This window comes from Peromyscus leucopus, chromosome 13 (genome assembly GCF_004664715.2).
Source record: "Peromyscus leucopus breed LL Stock chromosome 13, UCI_PerLeu_2.1, whole genome shotgun sequence".
Taxonomy (NCBI): domain Eukaryota; kingdom Metazoa; phylum Chordata; class Mammalia; order Rodentia; family Cricetidae; genus Peromyscus; species Peromyscus leucopus.
Window position 1 is genome coordinate 30,292,287 of NC_051074.1, and position 15,575 is coordinate 30,307,861.

Consider the following 15,575-nt stretch of genomic DNA (forward strand, 5'->3'; position numbering starts at 1 on the left):
ACATGGTGGCTTACAACTGTCTCTAATCCAAATTCCAGGGGATCCAGTGCCCTATTCTGGCCTCTGTGGACACTAGGCTCACATGCATTTATTTAAATAGCAGGCAAAATACTCATAAAGTAAAAAATAAATAAATCTTAAAGAAAACAAAACCAAAAAGACCTTGACGGTAACTGAAATACCAATTATAACAGTCCAAATAAATGAGTACATCCAGAACTTGGAAGGCTTTTGATAGCGCAAACTGCATGAAGAAGACCTTTTCCCTAAACCACCCCTCCCCCACATACCTAGTAATACTTAAGGCTTAGCTTCAGGATATTCTTTAGTCTCCTGTGTACATGATCACAACTCACCAAGTCAACACTCACCCGAGCCAGGAAGTTCTCCTGAAACACGAAGGTCTTTCTGTCTACCACAGAATTAAAAAGATCAGGAAGCACTCCTTCCCATCCATTCATTCATCAGCCTTTGTCCACTTTTGCTCTTCAGTAAGACCTCTCCTCCTGATGCTTCTCTCTACACCCCCCCCCCGCCTGCCCCCCCCCCAAGTGTCTTATCTTTGGCTGAGTCCTCTTCATCCTCCGGCACATCATGGCTATTAAGAGTTTGACATTTACTTTGTCAAACCATCTAATGACACCTGGGTTCTTTTTGCCTTCTTATCTTGGTTTCTTTTCCCGTCGCTGTGATGAAAATATCCCGACAAAAGCAACACCAGGAGAAAGGGTTTATTTGGCACAAAGTTCAAGGTCATCCACTATGGGAGAGGTCAAGGCAGCAGGAGCTTGGGAGGCGGCTGGTCACATTGCATCCACAGTCAAGGAGCAGGCAGATGAACGCCAGCTGGTGCTCAGCTCTTTCTCCCACTTTATATAACCCAGGAGACCATGTTGGGGAGGGGGGGAAGAGGTCCCAGCCAACAATTAACAAAACAAAAGCCTTCCCGCATTAACACAATTAAGATAATCCCCCACAAGCATGCCTACAGGCCCATCTCCCAAGTGGTTCTAGCTTCATCAAACTGAGGCCACTAACTATGACAACTCCTCTATGGCGTCAGTATTTTCTTCTTTTTGAGTATGGGTATTTGCCCGGGTGTATGTCTGTTGTGCATTATGTGTGCGCACATGACTGAGGCAGTCAGGTCCTCAGACTGGGATTACTGATGGTTGTGAGCTGGGAATTAAACCTGGGTCCTCAGGCAGAGCAGCCAGTGCTCTTAATCACCGAGCCATCTCTTCAGCCCTGCTGTGATTCTGACACTGCTACACTGCACTGTCCCACACCGGATCATAAGCTCCATGGGTTCCAGACCATGTATTTTACTTACTTCCGGTGTAACCAGTGCATAGCACAGAGTACCTGCTACAAGGTAGTACACCAAGTTTTCTGCTGAATGAATGCTAGCTAGCTTCAGCACACAGACATCAGTGAAGACAATGCTTACTAATTAATACCAAACTGCTAATAGACATGAAATAAAAAAGAGAAAATGAATGCCAGCTCACTGTACTTGGGTAAACAAATTAGGATCTGAGATGGGTCTTGGACTTTTCTCATCACCTTGGAAAGGAGTGATAAGAGTCCCTGCTCAGTCAGAAAAAGAGACTTAAGACTCAAAAAACAAAACAAACAAACAAACCCCCCAAAAGACCTCTGGTGGTCACGTCATCAGTGTGGAAACAGCTAACAGGTTATTTCTTTGCTCTTTAGTCTTATGTAACTGATGTTACAAATTGAATACCTAACGCCCACAGACCACCTGAAGTTAGCATCTTTTGAGGGCATTTGATCTTTGATCTGGTACCAAAATAGCAAATGCTTGTCTGTATACATATGAACAGGCACCCTTTCCCACCCAACACTAAAAACAATCATTTGCAAAATCCAATGTTTCTTATCTCCAAGTTCAACCTCATTTTGGAACATATTTGTACAGTTTCTGAATCTAAAACTCATTTTTTAGCACATATCTCAAGTTCCTCTTCCTCAGTATAACTTTTTATAATACTCATTCTTTAAACATCTTTTCTACATTTACACACTTATTTGTGTGCTTATGATGTGTGTGGATGTGCATGTACCAGCACAGTGCTTGTGGAAGTCAGAAGACAACTTCCAGGGTCAGTTCTCCACTTTATACTCAAGGTCCAGGGTCTGACAACAGTACCTTTACCCAGAGTTCTCATTATTTACTATACTTTCTTCTCTTCCGTACCACTGACCCCAATCTGTCAATTCCTCAAGAACAGAAAATGCTTCTGCAGTATTTCCAAAGGCAGAAAGACAAGTGTTGGAATTCTGAAGGTGGTGTGATCATTTCTGCTCCTTGTAGTTCTTCAATGCTCATTAGCCCCAACTGTATCCTTCTGTCCCTCCAATCCCTGGAATCTCTGTTCTCTGCTTATGGAAATGTCCATCTGTCTCTGCTCCAGTATCTGCAAATATTTCCTGACTATCCTGACTAGGATTCAATTTGTTCCTCTTAATACCCCTTCCCATGCCCCTTATCCCCAGGGAATAAAAAACCTTTTCCTAACCACTGTAGAACATTCTATCTAAGAATGTTCCAGGTCTTTGTTAACAGTCATCAGGGAAAACAGCTTTTGTACTAATCTCCCAAGAGTTCCTTTTGTTTCTAGCCTTATTGTGAAATCTTTTTCATGACTGTTCAGCAAAAGAAGTTATACAATTAACTTACCAAAGTCACACGAATCTAAGCACAGGAAGGAACTCTCTTCCTGGACTAATGGAGAAGCAAGAACATAAATGTGAAACCTACCTATCTTAGGACTTCCCTTCAACCTCTTTGTGCAAAGATAATTGATGATGTGTAAAGAATATTGCACCTAGCTGAATTCTACCTGCTCTTGAAATGTGCTTTTGAATATAAAAGGCTCCTAAACCTTGGCTTTACTCATGTTTAATTTTTATGAGATTAGTGTATTAGCAAGTAAATATTACAATGAGAAAAATGATAGTTTTATAAAGGTTTTTGGTTTTGTTATGAATCACTTTGATAGATTCAATAAATTAGCAAACCATTTACAGTGCCTACAAGCCCAGCTCCAGGGTGGAGATCTGAGAAATCCAGGAGGCTCTTATGACCTGCAGGTCACTAATGCACTGGGACAGGAAGACTCGGATAAGATATTTAGCCCATAGCACCATTTGATGAAATAAATCTTTCCATAGACATTGCTTTGGTTGACAGTTTATTAAGTACACTACATTTATACCTCATTTTTAGTTTTTTAAATCATTCACACATGGACTTGGTAAAAACATATTTTATAGAAAACTAAGATGAAAATCAGAATAACATATTGCACACAGATAAACTGCTGAATCGTTAGGAGTTTTTTACACTCCCGCTGTACAGGTGATCAAGAAGAGTTAGGTGGTTTGACTTTTCTTAAGTGCTGCACCAGACTATGACTTCAAAAGCATTTATGTTGTGATGCAGATACAAAAAGCATCTATCAAAGAAATTGGTTAATCATCTGAGAAACACTGTTTTCTTTTACAGATAGTTTTCTAAACTCACTCTTTATGACTGTCATTTCTTTTTAGAGAATTAGCTGCACAGACTGATGAGGCCCCCCCAAAAAAGTGATTTTCTTTAAGAACAAACAAACAAACCTAAGCCTATTTACAAAACATGCAAAAACAGAGTGTGTAGGAGCCACTTCGGAACTGGCTGAATGCAGATCAGTAACAGAACAGTCCCCTGCTTTCTGGAAGAAATACATTTCCAGGGCTGGGATTATAAAACGGCATACAATGCAAAGACAGAAACAACGAAGTTTGCAAATCCTTTATATTTCCAGATGTTGAGACAATCAATATATGTGAATGCTGAGGTTACCTCTAGCGTCGAAACCAGAGCCAGCTATTAAGCAGCCAGAATGCTACAGTAATTGAATACATGACCATTTCTCTTTTAGCACGTTCTTTATTCTCCTCTTCTAGAAGTTGCAGACGTCTATTTAATTTGATTATCTAAGTGAAAGACAAATACAAAACAGTACTAATGCATACAGCAATCAGATTTTTAAAAAATAGTACATTAACCTGTCAAAGAAATTATTACACAGAAAATTCCATTTGGATCAAAATAAATATAATTGTAAATAGAAAAGAAAATACTGCCCACAATAGTTTAAATTTCCATTCTGTGAATCTGAGTTAGGGAAAGAAAGTGTGTAAGGACACTGTTGCACTATGTTCTTCTGGTGGGAAACATGAAGTGTGTCAGGAGGGTCTATCATAGAAGGAGCAGAGAATGTCTGCTCTTCTCCGTGCCTCCCCCATGAGCTCAGTTGTGTCGTCTGGGACTTGGAGAACTGTGTTCTCAGTCCACTCCATACCCAGACAGCCCCAAATCACCTATGATAGTGGACCGTCTGATATGCCACTCAGAGCTTCATTATATATTTGGCATACATAATGAGAACACCAAATATACCTTCTCTGCTTGGGACTGCCTCTGTGTAGAGGCAGCAGGAATGCACATCAAAAATAAGCACATGAGAACCAGTTATAAGACAGGGATTATGGGTAGGCTCGTGAAATATGTATGTAGAGGCAATGGGAAAACTCAAAGCAGTGGTTTCTAAAGTGAAGAAATTATACATACTAACAAAGATCCCCAAAGTGACTGTCCACATATCAAAAGCAAAACACATAACTGAGGACTAGATTGGTTTATTAGTATATCAAGATTCTTTGATACTGGCCAGATTATATCAATCATTTTGGTATCAATGTTTTATGTTGGTCAAAAACATTTGAATGATGGTTTAACAAATCTGTAATAAATCTGAGAAAATCAATTATGGCTTACTAGATAACCTGAACTCATGGGATCCATAGGAGAGAAAATAATAAAATTATGCAAACTATTACTCTGAAATATTTCACAGAGATAGCTTTAGGTTTTATTTTATTTGGGGCAGTAATTACCTGACGTCTTAATGAAGCTGCATCTACCACAGTCATGTCATCTGATGCTCCTTCAATGGCTGCATCTATGTTTGAAATGCCATACCTAGCAGATAAGATATGGAAAGACAAGTTAAAAACTAAGAGTAATTGTCAAGTCATGTGTCATGTCATACACTACTGAAGGAAGTATTCAAAAGACTCATGCTTAACAATATAAATAAGCATTTCCCATTTTTTTTCTTTTTTGGTTTTTTGATACAGGGTTTCTCTGTGTAGCTTTGCACCTTTCCCGGATCTCGCTCTGTAGGCCAGGCTGGCCTCGAACTCACAGAGATCCTCCTGCCTCTGCCTCCCAAGTGCTGGGATTAAAGGCGTGCGCCACCACCACCCAGCTGCATTTCCCATTTGAATTGACACAAATAAGGAAAAGTAGCTTAAGTCAACTACCTATGATGCTGCGAAAGATGAGGAAAAAAAATCTTATTAGATACTTTTTTCAAGGCAGAAAATGCAGCAACGTTAAAGGAAAGGTCTCTGTCTAAAAGGGCCTGAGATCTGCCACTGTAGGATACACTGACACCCAAGAGTTATACATGAGCCATGTCCACATGTCATTCTGTAGACAGAGACTCAATGGCAGGGAATGCAAAGTTAACTATGGACAGGAGACCGACCATTTATTACTCTTCCACTTCTGCCTGCCTTTCTTTAGCTTTTTTTTTTTAACTTTACTTCTGATTTCCAGTTACTCTTTATTGTATTCTCCTACAAAAATGAGTATACAATCTTCTAAATCTCTTGTAACTATACTTCACTTAGCTACAAAACGGGCTCAGTAATAAGCCAACAAGAGGCTGCATATAAAATAATAATGCTGGAAAACCACCAAGACAATGCAAAGAAAGAACCTTAAATAGTACTTTTTGTTAAAATGCATTCACTTCTAAAAGGGCACTAACGTGGGGATACAGTGGCATTTTAGAAATGGAGTCTCACATGACTAATCTCAAACTTGCTATGTGGCAGTGGATGGCCATCTACTCCTGATCCTCCTGCCTCATCCTCCCAAGTGTTGGGGTTACAATCATGGACTACCATGCCTGGCTACAGGTATAAAACTTCAAAATAAAAATTTAAAACATAAATATGCAGAAATACTATTTCTTCCATTTGTCTAGGTTTCTATATTTTAAAGAAAAGAATGTGAAGTGTGTGTGTGTGTCTGTGTGTGTGTGTGTGTGTGTGTCTGTGTGTCTGAGTGTATTCCACATGGGTATATGAGGAGACCTGGATCCCCTGGAGCTGGAGTTAGTGATGGTGGTTATGAGCTGCCCACGAGTACTGGGAACTGAACTCGAGAACTCTAGAAGAACAGCAAGCACTCTTAACTTGCCAAGCTATCACTCTACCACCAGGTTTCCACATTTTAAAATTCATTTTAACAAACACTTTTACTGAGATATATTTTATACAAATACAATTTATTTACATGTGTATCTAATTTATATTCTATATGGTTATTTTAGTGAAGTGATATGGAACAGAATATAAGTAAAATTAAAAGTTACTCTTACACAAGCTACACAGAATTGGCACATGGATCATATACTCTAATCTTCCCAGAAATTCCCCATTACAAAAACTATATAACCTTACATAAAGGGATATAAAGCAGATTATATATTTCATACAGGCATGCTAATATGTCTATGCACAAAGTTCTACTGTTTCAAATGTTAAAACCACCCCAAAAATACCTTAATAAAGCATGCAAAGTAGATTTAAATAATCGATGGCATGTACCCATTTCAGATAATCTACAACTATCTCTGACTTGCATTTTCTCTTATGGCTAGGTCAGATGATTTGCATTAGCCATGCCTTCCCTCTTAGAAACAATGTGTCTTGAAATACTCAAACTAAGCAGAAATGGAACTGTGAGTTTAATAAACTGAGCATAATACTCATAAATACTAAAATGGAACTAGAGGATTAGGGGGTGTAGCTCAGTGGCAGAACACTTGCTTACCTGTGCAAGTCTCTGAGTTTGTCCTCAGAACCACAATAATACAACCTGCCCCCATAAATTATTAAATCATTAGTGGGGAAAAATATGGGTCAAAGATTTTTTATTTCTATATTTTATGCTCAAAATAATAAAACTTTTCTATTTCCCCAAGGTCACACATGAGATGAATAACTGGATGATGAATAATAATCAAAGAACAGCAGCACCCATATCAAAGGTGAATGCAAGGCTGGGTGACACTCAGCCAGTAATGCTTACTGTCCAAAGGTGAGAACCTAAGTTTGATCCCCAGAACCCATGTTAAAAATAAGAAAGCTGGGCATAGGGAAACATCCCTGTAATCCAGGAGGCAGAGACAGGAGGATTCCTGTGGCTTGGTGGCCAGCCAACTTGGCCCAATTAGCAAGTTCCAAGCAAAGTGGGAGACCCTGTCTCAAAAACCAAGGTGGACAACACCTGAGGAATGACACAGACACCCAAGGGTGACCTTTTGCTCCACATGCTTATGCACTGCACCCATACAGGCCCTCCCACCCCGTCACCCACACAGGCCAAGAAACAGACATGCTCACCCACATCAACGCACGCTCACAGAGAGAACTACTTTATTTAACAAAGAAATAAAGTAAAATAAAATACATGAAAAAATTACCAACATTTTAGAAATCTAAAGACAATTTTCATTTGTAAAAAAAGTTAAGTATGGGGCTGGAGAGATGATTCAGGAGTTAAGAGCACTGGTTGCTCTTCCAGAGGTCCTCAGTTCAATTCCCAGCACCCACATGGCAGCCGGTGCCCTCTTCTAGTGTACAGGCATACATGGAAAAATAGCACTACTATACATTAAATACATAAATGAAATTTTAAAAAAGTTAAGTATATAACCAGATTGCACCTTCAATTTAAAACAAAAAAGTATGAATTTATTTTAAACTAAAACTGTATTTTCAGAACTGAAAACTCTAACAAATGCTGTCATACCTACCACTCATTGAAAACACCTTCTCAGAAAGTTAAAGGACTAAAAACTAACAAGAACTATCAGGAGAGACCACTGTGGCCTAAATTATGATGCAGAAGAAATGAGGAAGCACAGCGGTCAGGGACCACCAAGGCAACATGGATGAGATTAACAAGAAATGGATGGTTCTCTTTTCTCCTGCTTAGGAACACGCCAGCCTCTTCGGAGAAGATAAACAATGCTGCCAGATTTAAACCCACTGCTACAGCACAGCTCTACTTAAACTGGCTTGGAAATTGATGAGTGACAGCATTTTCTGTGTCCTTGCAGAAGATGGGAAATACTTGAAGGTTTTGCCCCGAGAGCACACTTGTACTGTCAAGCACATCTGATAGTATGAAAAGGGTAAATACTATAGACAAAGGCTCAAATCAACAGGTGATAAAAGGTTATGTACAAAAAACAAGATTTAAGATTATATCTTTTATCACTTATAAAGCTACTAAAATACTGCTATAAATGTAATCAGATATTCCTTTTTTTTTTTTTTTTTTGTTTTTTCAAGACGGGGTTTCTCTGTGTAGCTTTGCGCCTTTCCTGGAACTCACTTGGTAGTCCAGGCTGGCCTCGAACTCACAGAGATCCACCTGGCTCTGCCTCCCGAGTGCTGGGATTAAAGGTGTGTGCCACCACCGCCCGGCATAATCAGATATTCTAATCACACAATGCCATAATTTTTTGGGCAGGGAATGTTGAGACAGGGTCTCACTATATAGCTCTGGCTCATCTGGAACTCACTATATAGATCAGGATGGCCTCAAAATCATAAGAGATCTGCCTGCTTCTGCCTCTTGCGTGCTGGATTAAAGGCATGTGCCACCATACCCAACCATAATCTTTTTTTTTTTTTTTTTTTTTTAATGTGTACAATGTTCTGCCTGCATGTATGCCTGCAGGCCAGAAGAGGGCACTAGATCTCATTACAGGTGGTTGTGAGCCACCATGTGGTTGCTGGGAATTGAACTTAGGACCTTTGGAAGAGCAGACAGTGCTCTTAACCTCTGAGCCATCTCTCCAGCCCCATAATCTTTATTATTATACAATGTTCTCATATTCTGGTGGACAAATGTCAGGACTAATTATCATCTCTGTTCTTAGCAAAACACAGTATTTCTCTTGAGAGAAATCTGCAGAGGCCTAAGCTGTACATGTATACAATCATAGCTATGGCATGCATTCTGATGTCCTGCACAATACAAGCTCCATCACATCCGTGTGTCCTTTGGTAATCACAAAGTCTCAAGTTACCTGACGTTGTCATGATGAGGATTAGAAGTGGCGGCAGCTGACCCACCACGCAACACAGGTCTAGGGCAGGGTTTGCAGAAGACACAAGACAGTCAGGAAACAGAGAAGTACAAAAATAAAGCAAAAACAAGACAAAGAAATGTCAGATAGGATTATATTGTATGCTTCAGCACAATATAATAGCCCTCAAATGCTTTGAAAATCCTTGTTTCATGTGTCCTCCCCATTTTAATGATTTTCATAATTTAACACTTCATAATAAAAAAAAGAAATATGACAAAATAGCACCAACATATAATTCTCTACGGTGCTGTTTAAAAAGTGTAATTCCTCTTTTTCAATTGGAAAAAGAAAGCCACTAGCCACTTTAAAAGCATGTCAAGAATTTCTGTTAGTAGCACCTGCATGACCATGGTTGCTCAAATATAAACTAGAAATTTAAACAAATATCCACTGCCCACAAGTCCTTCCCTCTTGCTTCATTCTGATTAGTCAAATAAGCCTTATGTCTTAATGCAGCTGTGTCCCATTCAAACACAGGTAAGCAGGGTAAAGACAGGGCCGACAAAGGCTAGGGAGACTACCGGAAGTACAATCAGTATGTGAGTGCAACTGAACTTGAGACAACCATGAATGACATACAGGGCTGCTGCATGAGGACCAAGGTGCACTGGAAAACTTTGTGGGGCTTTTCCTTTAGTCTTAGTACATGCTTTAGTGTGACAGGACAATTAGTCTTCTACCTGCTTAAGTTGGAACCTTTTCAATTAAATTTGCTAAAATCAAGAAACATACTCTAAGCCCCTACCAGTGAACTGTCTAAAATAATAATCAAGAGATGAGAAGAGGGTCCATGTAGGGACATTTTTCGAAGTAACTAATCAGGTTTGCTTCACTGTACGTATAATGGCAATCACCATAGAGTTTAGAAACGCTTGTTCTATCCTTTTCTGACACTAACAGTTGTGAAATATAAACCACTATTTTCTTTTCTGCTTTTAATTTTTTCTTTCTTTTTGACACAAGGTCTCATACAGCACAGTTTGGCCCCAAGTTATGTGTAGCTGAGGATGACCTTTATCTTCTGATCCTTCTGCCTCCACACCCTACTTCATGTGGAGCTGGGGATCAAAGCTGGGGCCTTTTCAATGCTAATTGAGCACTTCAACGGATCTACAATCCTAGCCCCATAAGTGACTATTTTTTTTTTTTAAAACAACTTAGTATATAAATGAAAAATTTAACGTTGACTTTCTGTGTGCCCTAAAGTGATTACTAGGGCCTAAAATATCCTTATTTTTGGAGCCCAGAATAAAAGGGATTAAGAGACCTGAGGGAGAGACAGGTTTGGCTCATTCTGTTTGCTATAGAGGTCTGCTGAATCACACATTCTTCAGATAGGTTTTTAAGTCTTACTAACTTCTAGTTCATGAACTAAGGAAAAGTATGTACTGTAGTCACTTAAATTATAAAATAGGAGAATGGGTAACAAAATGAAGGCACTCTTGTGTGCTTCCTAAAGGTTTTTTAAAGAGTGTGTTAATATGGCCAAAATAATCTGCCATATTCAACATTTTCCACCACAGAGATTTCCCTTTTACAAATGCAGAGCGAGAAACAATACAGTTACCTTTCACAACGTATCTCATTTTGTCTTCTCACACTGGCAATTGATACATATAATATAAAAGTAAATTAGACAGGTATTTGGCAAAATTAGAAACTTCATTCAAGCACCAGTTTCTACCATAAGAATGCTCTAATGTCAAAAGAAACAGTTCAATAGTGTATTTTGTAATTAGAGTGGCAAAGGGAAGGAAACCTAAGGCTATCAAATTTGAGTATTAGTTTGTATACTGACATTTTTGAGTTAAAAACAGTCTTAATTAAGAGAATACATTTCTTCTCTATAAAAATTTCAACTATTATAGTAATTAAACAAGTTGAGTGGAGAACCAAGAATTAAACATTTTTAAAAACAAAAGTTGTAACAGATATTCTATGAGCTGTAGTCTTGTATGTTACATATTTTATGGATACTTGCCAAAAATAGAAACCATTCATACATGGGTTTCTTATGCCAGTCATTCAAAAAAAAAAGTATAACCTGCTAAAGGAAAACTAAAAATAATCAAGCCACTCCAACAAAAGCTTATGCACAACTCATATATCAATGATTAACTAATGTTTTACACATAACAGACTGTTTTCTCTAGAAGATGGTAGTATTTTACACTGAGAATTAGATGTGCAGCTCTAGCAAATACAGGAGAGCCCTGCAAAAGACAAATCTTAACAGTGCTTTCCTGCTGCCAACTGGGCAGAGAACACCTGGTGACTTCTCCTGAGGTTTTGGTCAGTTTTCCCAATGTACAGAGCTAACTTGTGTGTATGAATTTTTGTAATAGCACCTAGGTATTCATTTGGTTTTTGTGCTTAACTGTTTAGATAACCTAAACCAAGTTCACCAGAGAAAGAAAACTCAGTATAGTTATAATGCCACTTAATGTCCAAACTAAAAATAGCTGAGAAACTAGGAATCTGCATCATTTTACAATAAAAAACAAACAGGAAGCTCTTGCTTTTTCTGACAAATAGTTCTACTTCACATTCACTGTATTTAATGTGCACTCCCAGGTACAAAGATACTGCATTAACACGATAGCCAAGAGCAATAACACAGAAAAGAAAAAATGATGAACAGCAAGGAACATAAAAGCGCTGAAAACTGTATAAGCAGTATTATTTTATATTCATGCAAGTAGAACATTATCCAAATTTCACATTCCCATTTCTTTGAAAAATCTGGCCAACCTCTTCCACAGCAGAAGCAAAAACTGATTTGGCATTTAAAATTCTGATTGAACTTTGTATAATTAAAATAAAACCAAAAAACCGAACCTTTCAGTAATGAAAGCACTGGTGAGGCTGAAGAGAACCCACTCTGGGATTGAAGGTACCAAGTGATGAGTATATCTAGAAACTATGTAGCCCTGGCTAGCCTGGAACTCACAGACATCTGTCTTCTGAGTGCTGCTGGGATTAAAGGCATATGCCATCATGCCCAGCTCTTTTTTGATTTTTGATTCAAAATTCTACTCTATACCCTAGGTTGGCCTTGAGCTCAAGGCAATCCTCCTGCCTCAGATTCCCAAGTGTCAGGATTAAGCTGTGAGCTACCACATCCAGCTCTTTCTTTTAGAAAGTTTAATTGGGTTAATAAGATTATTTAAGTCACTAAGTTATATTCTAAATAGTTTTTCATACTTTACTTTTAAGCATACAAACTTTACACTGGTAAGATTTCAGATTTTGTATGCTTGAATTTTAGGCAATATTTTTTCTCACCATAGAGGGAAAAAAATCCACACTTCTCCAAGTGCCACATCACTGCATCTGAGCTATGGATATGCTGGCAGGAGGTGGGACAGTAACAATGGACTGTAACTCTGTCATCTAGTGATGAATTCACCTACCTATGATCTAGATACCGCTTTTTCATCTGGATGTCTTCACTACAATAGCATCAAACATGATAAATTCTAACCCATGAATGCCATTTCTCCTAAGGGGCTACTATAACAAGAAAGTTAAAGAAGACATCTGGTGGAGTGAAAGAAGAAGGTAGAAACAGCTTTTACCGATTTGAGCTTCTAATGTCAGTGCTTTCTGGTCATGACCTCCAAGAATCTCCTACTATACCAAGAAAGCAATTTGAAGCCATCAGCCCCACATTTTAAATAATGGTGAAGGGCAGAAGACTTGTCTCAAGAATCTAGTCGGCCAAGTATAATCCCTCTTCACCTACTCAACAGATGAGGAAAAGGAGGCCCAGAGAAGAGACACAAGTTATATGCTTAAGGCCAGCATGCAGCTAGCTGTTGAGTGGAGGAATCCAGAATGAATCTGAGAGATTTCCACTATCTGAACCCTGTTCCTTCTGAACCCTGCTGCTGACTATCACTTCCAAATAGAGTTCATGAAGCTTCAGAGAGCTGAAAGGGACTCTAAACCCTTGGAGGAAAAGAAACAACCCAATAACTAAAAAGTCTATCTCTATATACATACATACATATACATATACGATATTGATAATTTGTCTTTGATGCTGTAGGCCTCAAAGCTTTCTTCACTACAGTGTGTGAAGTCCTATGGCCCAAACATGTCCCATTACATTAACCTGGGGAGACAGAGAAGGCCCTGGATCAACAGCATGAACAGTCCAGACACTCCTGGCGCAGGTGAAGAGCTGGTTCTGCGAGGACTAAAGGCGCAGCAAGAACAAGCTTGTTCTGAGCAAGCCAGAGACACACCAGGTTAAGAAATTAAGGCTACATTTATTGGGATTCATTCAAAAGTACAAACACTAATCATCTAATAAAATGAAAACAAAAATGCAAACAGTGACTTTCAAAGCCATGAGACCAATGTTCAGAGCTGGAGTGAAGCTCATCTGACTTTCCCAGATGACGTCAACAAAGCTCTGGGACTCCATCTTTTTAAAATACTGTAAGTTAATGAAGAAAAGAACAAAGGTAAAAAAAAAAAATTACTTGTTTAAACAAGCTGAAGTAGGATTCTAATGATACTACTTGGAGATATTCAAAATGAGGTATTAGACTATGAATATATTGAAAAATACCAGCATTATCCAAAAATGGCAATAGCACATAGAATTTCTAGTCTGGGCCTAGAATCCATAGCTAATAGGAAGAAAGTGTGTTGGGAGCTACAGCAACATCTCCTACCTTCTTTATTACTTCACTAGTACAGGTAATTAAATCAAAAAACTGAAGACAAGTAGTATGCTCAAGTCCCAGATGTCACACTCAGTCCAACAGTCCCTCTGCCATATTTCCAAGTGGAATCAAGCACTTAGAATAGGCCAGCAAAGCCACTGAAAAAAGTTGTTACACTTCCTATGTGCAGAACTAAATGCCTTCCATAACTCAGGCAAAGCTAATGTAATCTTGTGAAATGTGAATTTTGGACAATAATTTCAAATGAAAAGAAAGCAAGCAAGCCATTTCAAACCATAGCATCTTAGAAAAAGACCGAAAGGAGCAAACAAAAAGACAACACCACAGTCCACTAAATAAGGAGCCAAAACATATGCAACAAAGCGGCAAAGCCGCTGCGACCAATCACCTGCGATTTTCATCCAGCACATCCAAGATCTGCTGGTAAGCCCTACGAGTAGAAGACTGGATAAGCGACAAAATGCCACGGGCAGAGGAAAGATTAGCTCCATCTTCAGGTAGCATATGGGGAGGACAGACCCGAGCCTGTGGTGGCGATGGTGTCACACTGTTCACATAAGCACAGCAAATGAAGAGAAAAACACTCAAGTCAGATTTTCAAAAACTTCAGCAGAGCAGTTTTTAATCTGTTTTCTTGACCACACTTCCCACCCTCAATATACCCCAAGAGAACAAATAGAAGAAGTTAAAAAACATTGAATTGTTCTTAAAAAACAGCCATGATGTAACACCAGTCGGTCTGTAATTCTAAGTATCAAACTGAGCAGAAGAAACAACTGGAGGGAAAGAATCCAGCAGTGAGTGTGCTCAAGGCTTGGTAGAGAGAAAGGAGGCATTGTTTAGTCAGTGTCATTCACATACAGCCATCCAGTAAAGCCAACACCTACAAATCAACACAGCACATGGCTTATGAATGATAAAGAGTAGGACACAGCATCCTGGTATGTAAATATCAACATTTAAACACATGGATCCAGCACGAGTCCATAGACATCATTTCAAATACTTCACAATGACAATGAAGCAAACTGAGTTTACAAGGAAATGAATGAAATGATGAGCTAAAACCTCAGAAAACTGTAGTTGCATTTTGACTGTTTAATTTAATTAGCTAGATGACTAAAATATGACACGTCCCAGGTCTGGGAATACAATGAAAGAAGACAAGGGCATTTAAGTTACCATGATGGCAGATGAATGATATTTCTTGGCTTCTCAGTGACAATAATCTGATTACTCCTTCATTAAGAACTGAGAGTCACAATTTCTTTTGGTGCACTGACCACATTTAAACAAAACTGTTTGCATAGTTCAGGCCTACATTCTTAATAGTTGTGTTGGTATCTTCAGAGAACTATTTAGTATTGGAGCATGATATATTTAACTGATGCATGGACTTGAGACTTTTCTTTTTACAAAAAGAGGGCCAAGACTCTAAGCTGAGGGTTCAATAGTTTCAAAGAGCAAAGCACATTAGGGTAATCTTGTTTTTAATTTTTTTTTTTTTTTTTTTTTTTGAGACAGGGTCTCATTATGTAGCCCTGGCTGGCCTGAAACTATGTAGTCC

General features: G+C 38.7%; 1 protein-coding gene across 19 annotated transcripts in view; it reads right to left on the minus strand.

Annotated features, from left to right (window-relative positions):
- Positions 1-3,205: 3,205 nt before the first annotated feature.
- Mff (mitochondrial fission factor) overlaps positions 3,206-15,575 on the minus strand; it is a 29,278-nt gene continuing 16,908 nt past the window's right edge. For 6 of the 19 annotated variants that reach the window (XM_028874123.2, XM_028874127.2, XM_037210209.1 and 3 more), the window contains 5 exons: positions 14,397-14,555; positions 10,879-10,911; positions 9,249-9,308; positions 4,969-5,053; positions 3,206-4,005 (listed from right to left, as the gene is read on the minus strand). In XM_028874123.2, coding sequence (XP_028729956.1) covers positions 3,874-4,005; positions 4,969-5,053; positions 9,249-9,308; positions 10,879-10,911; positions 14,397-14,555 — 469 coding nt within the window. In that variant the 3' untranslated portion in view covers positions 3,206-3,873. The remainder of the gene's footprint in view (positions 4,006-4,968; positions 5,054-9,248; positions 9,309-10,878; positions 10,912-14,396; positions 14,556-15,575) is intronic. The other 13 variants (XM_028874132.1, XM_028874125.2, XM_037210211.1 and 10 more) reach the window with 5 other exon arrangements.